Source organism: Notamacropus eugenii, chromosome 3 (assembly GCF_028372415.1).
Source record: "Notamacropus eugenii isolate mMacEug1 chromosome 3, mMacEug1.pri_v2, whole genome shotgun sequence".
NCBI lineage: Eukaryota > Metazoa > Chordata > Mammalia > Diprotodontia > Macropodidae > Notamacropus > Notamacropus eugenii.
The window spans coordinates 75,819,183-75,829,889 of NC_092874.1; the positions used below are offsets into that span (position 1 = coordinate 75,819,183).

Below are 10,707 nucleotides of genomic sequence, written 5' to 3' on the forward strand. Positions count from 1 at the left end.
ACAAGATGGCAGTACAACATAAATTTCAATTTCTGACGTCTAGATTCCATACATACATATAGGCAAACAATCCTTTATAGCTCTCTTATCACGTTTCCAACCTGAGTCATCTGATTTGGAGATTATTTTTTTTCTGAGTCATAGTTAAATGCATATTGTGCCTTGTTGGCCGTTTATATTTAACCTCATTTCCTAGTACATTTTACCATTTGAGTTACTTGTGGTTTTGAGCAAGAATTCCCCCCCCCCCCAATAAAACTTTTGAAGTGTAACAGGCACTTGGAATGTCCAGCTGTTATTTCATATGGATTGCCTTTTCTATTTTCATGTAAACTTATTGCTTCCCTTTGAGGCCATTTTCAAATTAGATTTATGATAAAGAGGAAAGTGTTTCATTGAAGTTTTCCCACAATGTATTTTAATGAACTTTAGTTTTACGTATAGTTTTCAACCCCATGAATTTTATTTACATTGATATGATAGCCATGCTGTAACCACAACCCCAGATTTGACAGCATTTCCAAGAACTGATACAGAGTTCATATGTAATAAGTGTATCTATATACAGTGCGAAGTATTTTTACAGTTAATTGCATTCTTTTTGTGATCAGTGTAAGCAGCCAAATTAAGAAATAGTAATTCAGTTCTCTCCTTCCTTACTATTCCCCTCAGCCCCCCAAAAAAATCCATTTTGGGGAATAGATTCCAGAAACCAATACTGAATAGATCCTGGCAACTTTGTTATCCAAATGTCCTAATTTAAAAAGCAAATGAACAATATTTGCATTTGACACCAGTCCCTCCACCCCCCAGGTTGGGGATAAGAATATTTACTTACTAGTAGATTCATTATGTTACAAGTTTTAAGAAACTGGATATATTTATAACATTTTATAGCTATATTAACCAAATAAGCTGTCTTATAAGCTATAATTTGTGCCCTAAATAGTGACAGAAGAAACTTTGCTTGGTTGCAGTACTTGGTTGAAAATGTTGATGCTTTTGTTGTAGTTGAAAAGAATGTCTTACCACAATGGCAAACCCACATGCCAACCAGTATCTTCTGGCACCCCTCTTCCCTTTCCCTGAACAGAAGGTAAAAGCTCACTTTGAGCTGTACAATTTTTCTTGAACTCATCATTGACAATGCTTCATAGTTGAGAACTTACTTGTGCAAAATACAGTAGAGGATAATAACCCCAATGAATATGTTGACCATTGACTGGTACCTAAGTTACAAAACAGCAATTGTTAAATAAAATGCTGGGCAGGTAAGTATTTTAAACCTTCCCTCAACTTTAAGACAGATGTGGGAGCAATCCGACCTACCTTTGCATCTTGCATTGTAAATAGAAATCCAGTTAACAGCAAGGATAATAACTCTGGGAGAATTTTCAAAAACATAACTGTCAGCTGTTGTGTGATAGTCATTTACTAACCCAAAGACCTGTGGAAAAAGCTCAGCCTTATGATTTCGATCCCAACGTATATTTTAAAAGACCTAAAACAACTGGAAATTCCTATTATGGAAAGTAAAGGGAAAAATATCTTTAGGGGATGCAAAAAACAAGTCTTAGCTCAATGGAGAAGGCTTTTCCCACAAATGATGATTGATGCCTATGTCATTAGCAGGCTAGCTGCCCATCTCTTATCTTGATTGACAGGTTAATAAGGGACCTGGGGCTATCTTTTCAGTGCTAACACACAACCTTACCAATTACTTTTACATTATTGCTAATCTGACAGAAAATAACAAGCATAAGGCATAAAAATATCTGAAAAGAAGAAATGTCTCATGAAGAAGCTTTTACTTCCGGTGCTTTAAGAGGCTGCAGCTCAGAAAATTTGCCAGAATTTAGTCAATAGATTTTAGACACAGGATTTTTTTTTAAAGAAAAAACTTGTAGTTTATAATAGTTCATTGGTTCAATTAGGAGTGAAAAAGAAGGGAGTTTTGTAATGCAATTGTCCGGCAAAGGAAAATGCTTTAAATTGGGGGATTATGTGAACAGACCACCTGTAGGGCATTCATAGCTTTTTCTATAATGCTTCAACCCATGCCTTGCTGCCTGTAGTCTGGCTAACAATGCAGGGAAAATCTGTTTAAAAGGCTGCTCTCCCTTTTCCCTCTGGTGTTCCCTAACTGTTACAAGTCTTCCTCTCTCTCTCTCCCTCTCCCTCTTTTTTTTTTTTTTTTTTAAGCAAAAGTCCCACATGCCCTTAATTGAAGAACTTTAAGGCTCCATGGTGGCCAATTGGTCTGCAACAAGAGGAACCCGGCAGCAGGGAAAGAAACTTCAGACTATACATCACATTTGGAGAGGAGAAAAGATCAAAGTTTTTCAAACTCAAAAGACCAAGTTCCCTACAGATTAACCCTATTCATTTAGCTCCTCTTAAAGGAATGATGTGCTGAGCCACTGGGCAGACAGGTAAAAAGTTCAACAATTGCCAAAGCATTCTTCTGCTAATTCAACAGCCTTCTGCTCAAATAAATTAGCTTAGTCTTGACAGAGGAACAATACCTTTTCTCTTAGAAAAGAACCACATTTGATATACACAAGTATGATAGGTTATTAAGATGTTAACCCGTTAGTTCAATCTATTAAAGAGAACCTGATCTACCTACCATCCTATTTCAAGTGACTTATACTGTAAAATGGGATCGATTAGTTTTAAAACATTAACCTTCACACTTGAGCAGTGTGTAGTCCCTGGAATGCCAGGGGTTTAGAAAATCATAGACAACTGAAATAAAATTGTAGGGATTCTAAACTTTAGGCATATCTTACAGGATAAATAAAGTCTAAGGGTAATGACTGCTTTGCATGAATTCAGTTTACACCTATGTAACAACTATTGTGATTGTCACTAACCAAGGAACAGGATAGAGCTGTGGCAATAAACGCCACCATTTGGAGGGTGCACAGACTGAACTTGGATTCTAGCTAAACAATATTTACTTTGCAAACAATTTAGAAATTCAAGTTTCTTAACAGAGGTAATGCTTGTCCAGGCCTCAGGGCAGCGTACAGTATTTTACTATTCGGAAAATTGTTTTGTGGCATGGTGCTTTCTTTACCCTTCAGAAAGTTTAGAGTAACAGTTTAGAACAGGCAGGGGGAGAGGGCAAAGCTGAAATCATTTATCAAAAGTCATTTTATTGACAAAATAGAATAGTCATATTTGTTCTTACAGGGGTAGCCTCTAAACTTTTTACAAAAAAATGTACAGACAGTATATCTTTTGATATGTACATATTTTACATATTTTTACAAGTTAACAAATAATTATATAAATACATCCTTTAATGTAAGAAACCCGTATTTACTTGGGGTGTATAATTAAGACATGGTTTTGTTTGTTTGTTTGTTTAAGGCATTTGCCTGGTCATTAAGAAAACCCAAACCTTGCAGTCCCATCAGGTCACGATCATCCCTCCTCTAGGATGTGTTAATCATAAGTTTATGTAAGAGAGTGAGTGTATGTATCGGAGGGGGAGTGGGGGAAGGAAGACACAGCCCTCAGTCGACATGTGCTGCGGATCTTTGGGTTTCCAGGCGAAGCACGGGACCAGGAGTGAAAGCTTCTTGCCTTCCGTCCTAGAGACAGGGCTGGGTTCACCCTTCTTTGCCAACAACAACAACAAAAATTAACATTGCCTTGCAGTAAAAGTTCCTTGCATATAAATGGAGGAAAGTGGGGATTTGGGTCTGCGAGTCTCCAATGCCAGGTACATTGTTCTAAGCAAATCATTTAAGTCCCGGCTAATGGATACCATTAAGACTTCATTATTATGCTAATAGCAATCAACACAGGGAAGGGGGGTGGGGGTGGGAACTTCAGGCAGTCAAAGGTCCCTTCTCCCGTCTTCTCCTCACCCCCGCCTAGTCCTTTTCCGTGAACTCCTCTCTCTTGTTCTTTTGCCCACTGCCGCCCCCCTTCTAGACCTGGGATAATGGCATTTGTTTGGGATAGGACACCGAACTGGCGGTGCCCGATCTCCACGTCAAGCCCGTGCTGACATCGCTGTACATAGAGCCCCCTCCTCCCATTCCTCCGCCTCCCACTCCTCCGCCCCCGCCCCCGCCTCCCCCTCCTCCTCCTCCCCCCGCTCCTGCTCCTCCCGCGCCCACGGCAGCTGCTGCAGCTCCTCCGCCGGGGCCAGCTCCCTTGCTGGCCCAGCAGCAGCGGGTGCACAAGGCCCGCCACGACTCGAGCGTCTTTCCAGACCAGACCCACACGCCTGAGGTGATGCCCACCACGAGGCACATAAAGTACTTGAGCATGAAGACAGCGTAGTCCGGCCGTCGGGCCTGGTCTGGCTGCAGGTCCCGGAGGCAGGGGCAGTTGTGGGTGGCCTCCCAGCGGGGGCGGTTGTGCTGCTCGTAGAAGAGGCAAGCTACCACGACCGCGGCGGGCACGGTGTAGAGAACGGTGAAGAGGCCCAGGCGGATCATGAGCTTTTCGAGCTTGTGCGTCTTGGTGGGGCCTCCCTGCTGCTTGATGACCGAACGGATGCGAAAGAGCGACACGAAGCCGGCCAGCAGGAACATGGTGCCGATGAAGAGGTAGATGACCAGCGGCGCCAGCACGAAGCCCCGCAGGTTGTCCAGGCTCTGGTTGCCCACGTAGCAGATGCCGGCCACGGGGTCGCCGTCCACGGAGCTGAGGGCCAGCACCGCGATGGACTTAACGCTGGGCACCAGCCAGGCAGCCAGGTGGAAGTACTGTGAGTAGCCCGCGATGGCCTCGTTGCCCCATTTCATGCCCGCCGCCAGGAACCAGGTGAGCGACAGGATCACCCACCAGATGGAGCTGGCCATGCCAAAGAAGTAGACGAGCAGGAAGACCACGGTGCACAGCGCCGGGCCCGTAGTCTCGTAGCGCACGTGCTGCTCCACCGCGCCCAGCTCCTCGTACTCGCCCCGCCCGCCAGGACCCCCGGCAGCCCCCGCCGCTGCCCCCGCGGCCCCCGCTCCGCCGCCGGCCCCGCCCGCGCCGCCAGCTCCAGCCGCCCCGCCGCTGCACGCCACCTTCTCGTGCCCGGCCACCAGGCGCACCAGATAGCCAACGGAGACGAAGAGGTAGCAGGCGGAGAGGAAGATGATGGGTCGCTCCGGATACTTGAAGCGCTCCATGTCGATGAGGAAAGTGGAGACAGTGGCGAAGGTGGAGACGAAGCAGAGCACCGACCAGAGACCGATCCAAAAAACGGTGAAAGCGCGCTCGTCCTGGCTGAAGAAAGGGTTGTGGCAGGGCAGGGCGCAGTTGGCGATCTGCCCCGTCTTGACCCGGTTGTACAGGGGATGCCTCTCGCTGGACACCGACACCATGGGCGCACGACACTGGCAGCCCGGCTCGCAGGGGGAGGAGCCGCCGCCCGGGGCCCGGGATTTCCCGCCTCCGCCCCTGGACGGGGGAGCTGGAGCCTCCGAGCTCTTGCCGCCGCCGTTGCCCCGGTGCGGGGGCCGGTGATGGCCGGAGCCCGGGGGCGGCTGCTCGCCTGGCAGAGGGGGCGGCGGCGGCGGCGGGTGGTGGTGGTGGGGCTGGCTGGGCGAGGCGGTGGTGAGGTCGGTGCGATTGTAGTCCATGCACAGGGTGTCGGGGTTGCCCTGCTCGGGCAGCCGGTCACAGCGCATCCGATCCGGCCAGGCGAAGCCGTACTGGCGCATGAGCGGGGCGCAGCCGGCCTTGGCTCGCTCGCACACGGAGCGGCAGGGCGGCAGCGGCTTCTTGTAGTCCTCCAGGCAGATCGGCGTGTACATGCTGCACAGGAAGAACTTGAGGTCAGGCGAACACTGGATCTCCACCAGGGGCCAGAACTGGTGCACCTCCAGGCCAGCTTCGTCCTGCGTGTCGTGGTTGAACTGGTTGGGCATGTAGGTGTAGTTGTAGCCGATGCCCTTGCACAGGGGCACGGTGATCTCTTGGCACGACAGCTCCTTGGCCGAGGCGGCAGCCGCCCCGCTGGAGCGCTGCAGCAGGGAGAAGGCAGCGATCAGGGAGGTGACTTCCAACAGGTAACTCCACTCCATACTTGGCTCCTCGCACACCTCCGAGTCCTCCAAGTGCCCCTCTCGCCACGCTTACTAGTCCTCCCCAAATCTCTCCCTGCACCGCGGGAGCTGGTGGAGGGAGGAGTGGAGAATGGAGAGAAAGAGGGAGGGAGAGGGGGAAAGAGTAGCCTGGCGAGCAAGCCCTGTAGCGAGCGCCTTCCAAGCTTCCCCCGGGTACCGGCGGGGGGCTGCGCTCCTCTTGCTGGTCCCTCCCCCTGCCCCTCTTCGAAGGTCTCTGGCTTCTCTAAGGAGAAGTGGGCTGTAAATGGAGCTGCCGATTGCGCTCCCCCCCTTACCTCCCCCGCCAGCGGCTAGTCCCAAGTCCCACAGTCCGGGAAGCTGGATGAGGAAATCAATCCAAACCTCCCTCCCTCCCTCCCCCCTGCCCCCCACCCGCCTCAAGTCTCAGTAGCGGCTCCTTTCCCCGGGAGCCAGGGGCGGGGGGAGAGAAAGCGCCACCCCCGCGCTCCCCCCCCTCTCCAAGTCCCACAGCAGTTCCTTTGCGGCTTGGAAAGGAGTAAATCGAGAGGGAGCAAGAAATGCACTGCAATCCTCCTCGAGAGGTTCTCTCCCCCTTCCCCCCCTTAAAAAAATTTCAGGTCCAGTTTCAGTCCGCCTGGAGGAGCGTTTCCAGCCGCAGTCTCATCGTCCTCCGGTTATTGCACTTGCTTTTTTTTTTTTCCTCTTCTTTCGGGCCGCAGCCACTTTTTCTCCGGCTGCTTCTGGGCTGCCCCTGACTTTGCTGAGCACAGAAGGTGGTGTGGCCGCAAGTTTCGCCTCCGCTCCCCGTGATGCAAAGTCAAGATGGCTGAGCCAATCTATAGTAAACTCCCCGGGTCCCGATAGTAGCCTTTCCAGCTCTCTCTGCCCCTTCAGAACACCCCAAGACCCGCAAACCAATTTCCCCTCCTAAAAGCGGAGCCGCCAAGCAGGGTTTCTCCGGACTCTGCTGCGGTAGCCGCAGCTCAGCTCTCCGCCGGGTACGGGGCAAACGGATCTCTCCTCCAGGTCAAAGGCGCGGCGGTGCTGCCCGGGGACGCGCGGAGCTGGTCGCTGCTGGCTCCTTGTTAAAAAACAACAAACAAACAAAAAACACCTGAGCTTCGGCTGCTGCGGCTGCGGCTGCGGCTCCTCCTGCTGCTGCTGCTGCTGCTGCTGTCTCCTCCGCGGGAGCAGCGCCCTTTGCACAACTTCCCAGTCTCCAGCCCCCGCTTGCTTCTAGCCGCGGCCTCATGAATATTTATACGGGCTGACTCAGTCTCCGCCTCCTGGGTTAAGTCAGCCTATCTTTCGGAAGAGGGGGCGGAGACCAGGGACTCCCAAGTCTCAACCCCACTTAAGGAGGTTCTCTTATAATATAGAGTCTATATGCTTCGGAGACGTCCATGCGGACGCTTCTGATGGGGGTCTAGGGAGGGCGGGGGTTGGGTGAGGGTAAGGGGTGGGGAATCGGTGTGTGTGCGCGTCTTTTGCTTTTTGAAGCTGCGGTTTTCCGGAGGAAGCCGAGAATCCGCCTCCTAAATTTCACTGAAAAGAAAAAAAAATCCAAACATAACAGGAAACCCAAGTATCCCTCCTTTTTCTTCTATAGGTGTATCACTGGTTAGCACCTTTCTCTTACTCTGCATACCTGAGGAGTACTGTCCGTCTGCCTCCGATTCCTAGGCTACGTAGTTTCTACGTAGTTTCATGAGCTTGGCCTTGTCCAGCTTCCATCTAACAAATACCAGATTAATAAAGTTTCCTTATCCAGACGTGAATAAAACTGTGTCAGTGGTCCTGACCCAGCTTCGGTTGTTGTTCTGATACCTTTTGGAGGAGGCTACGGAGTTGTCTGTGCACTTTCCGTACTCAGCACTCAGTGAAACAGCATTAACAAGTTCTTAGGAAGTTTCATCCGAGTAGAAGGGCTTGGCCAGGTGAGTGCAAAGGACTTGGGGTGGAAGGGGGCTTACTCTGTACCCCTTTACTTTGTGTGAAATCGGACCCTTGTTTTTAACTCAGGGTACCAACGGAGTTGCACTTAGGGATCTTAGAAATAGATGTGGCATGGATCGCGAAGGGAGTGACCCATAGGTCACAGTGATCTGGGATAGTTCACTGGATTGAGTTTCTAGCTGTGGTCCCTTCCATTAACCTCTCTGGACCCCGGTTTCTTCTTCATTAAAAAATGAAGAAGTTAAACTAGGTAACTGCCAAGTTACCTTTCAAACCAGACATTTCTTTGGGACATAGGCTACTAAAAACGGGAAAAAATTTTATATTAGGTGCTGGTTATCGGTAAAGAGGAGAGAAGGGTTGGTAGGGGCGGGTGGGGCATGTGATTTAGTAGACCAGGGTTCAGCTTTAGCACACACACATATACAGATATCCCACATGTACATATATGGTATTTATATATGGCATGATAGAAATATATATGTATATTATATATGTGCATTATATATTCTATCCCTCAATTCCCACTCCCCATCACTGCGACTAGTACCAAAAGCATTTTGTTCCATAGACAGATGGAAACCTTTGCCTGGTCCTTGATTCCCTCTGAATCTACCACACTAATCTGTATTTATGTGAAACTCCATCCAGTTGATGAAACAAACTTTTGGAAGCATAAATACATTACATACACACATCATAAACACACACACACACACACACACATATATATCACATGCATATGTATGCACATTTGTTTAACCTGTGTTCTGAGTTTGTCTTCATTAAATCGTCCCCCTTCTCCTCACCCTACCATTTATTCAGATCAGTCAGATCAGTGGAGAGGTGAGGCTTACTTAGCCTTCAAGGTGAGCAGGTAAGGGTTTAATTCGTGATCTTGGCACATGTGGTAATGGGGACCAGGGTTTCTTTTACCTCCCACTTGTTACCATGCCAATTAACCCTTCCCCTTGCTAACTCCTCCAACCCACCTTAAGATAAGAGAGCAGGGAGTGGGGTGGAGGGGCAGGCTGCCTGGCAGGTTCATTTACGCTTGTTAGGACGTCCCAGGGGGTTGTCTTACTCCTAGAATGGAGTGTTTATTTTTTAATTGATGTGCTGTTTCATTTAGCGCTTGTATGGAGCTCATGCTGGGGCTGTAATTACTGTAATCTCAGGAACAAGCATTTCAGTTAGCCAGGAGGGTGGCAAAATACTTTTTTTCTTTTTCTTTCCTTTTTTTTTTTTTTTGGTTGCAAAATTTTTGCTATTTGTCAGATTTCAACCCAGGAATAAGTAGTGTTAGAAAACAAAAGTTTTTATGGGTGGGGAGAGGGTATGTGGGGGTGGAAAGGAAGAATTAAAGGTACATCCAAGGCCAGTGCAAACTTCTTCACCTTATTTTTTGAAGAAAAAAAGGCAAAACGCAGCACATGTCATAAAACAAACCAAAAAAATAATAATTAGCAGCATTTATATAAGGCTTGAACCAATGGAATCTTTGCCTTGCACATCCTGCTTTCAATTACTCATCAGCTACCTCTTTAAGCAGGACACTCATAGGAAGAATGCTTTTCTTTTGGTAAAGATTCTGTGTTTTCACCAAGAATCACAGTCATACCCCTATACCTCGCCACTTTTAATTACTCCTTTTTTGTGGAAGGGTGTTTAGAACTTTACTAAACTTCTCAAATGGAGATGGGGGGAGGAGGGAGGAATGAACTTCCTTAGGAATTAAAGATGCCAGGTTTTTAGAAACATTAACCAACCATTCCAGCAGAGGCAGATGGACTCAGTCTGCAGAGACTACCTTTACTTGCAGTAAGCAGCCATAGGTGTGATTTTCTTTTTTTTAAACTCACAGTCTATATTTTCATTTGTGGAGGGTATTAATTCAGAAAATCACATATTTTTAATTTGGTCAAAAAAATCCTTATCCTTATGAAGATGGAGCCATAGGGCAGAGTGACAGGTACGATTCTGATACCATCTGCAGTGGCCATTATAAAATAACCTTTTACACCCAGCCTGGACACTGCATTGCAGAGACAGCAGATGTGAGATGCTGCTTTCCAAAAGCAACACAGATGCGGAAAAGTTTCCACTCCTCTATTTCAGCATGGAAATGTCAAATACTAAAGGTTAGAGTTACAGTATATGAATCTACCAGAATTTTGGAAGAAAAGTCTTGATGTTTTTTCAACCAGGTTGAAAATAGTTGCTTTTAGCTTTAACCATCAGATTTGAACTTTTGCTTTTTTTTTTTTTTAATTTTGGAAAGTAAGTCCAGTCACCCAAACTCTTAAGGATATTGTTGTTGCAACTTTTAAAAATATGTTGAAAATAGAGAAGCTATAGTATTTTAAAGTGTGAGTTTTTGAGTTTCCTCTAAGCTATTTAGGTTCCTTATCAATTTGTCAGAGTAAATGTTCAAAGAAAAGTTGTGTTTCAATTCATAAGATTTAAAATACCCCTCTTCATCACTATCAATTTAAAAAAAATTCTCATATTTGAAAACTGAAATGAAACAAGGCTATGTAAGAAACCATTAGGAAACCAGAGTAACTTGGGAATGATACAATTAAATATGCTTTTAAGTACAGCAGCTCTATGGGGATGGGGGTGGGGACAATAGCTTTGCCTAGTGAGCATAAGAGAACAATTCCTACAGAGATGGCTGAACAGATGTCTGTTGACTCACCTTCATACA

The 10,707-nt window shown here is 47.3% G+C and overlaps 1 protein-coding gene across 1 annotated transcript; it reads right to left on the bottom strand.

The window, feature by feature from the left end:
* Positions 1–3,141: 3,141 nt before the first annotated feature.
* FZD8 (frizzled class receptor 8) lies at positions 3,142–9,921 on the bottom strand. Its single transcript, XM_072652043.1, has one exon. It carries the CDS (start codon positions 6,036–6,038, stop codon positions 3,945–3,947), a length of 2,094 nt encoding a protein of 697 aa, XP_072508144.1. The 5' UTR covers positions 6,039–9,921; the 3' UTR covers positions 3,142–3,944.
* Between the last annotated feature and the right edge of the window lie 786 nt (positions 9,922–10,707).

Bases quoted from the DNA above. Each gene is read 5' to 3' on its own strand.
- FZD8 (XM_072652043.1), bottom strand. From the start codon at position 6,038: ATGGAGTGGAGTTACCTGTTGGAAGTCACCTCCCTGATCGCTGCCTTC.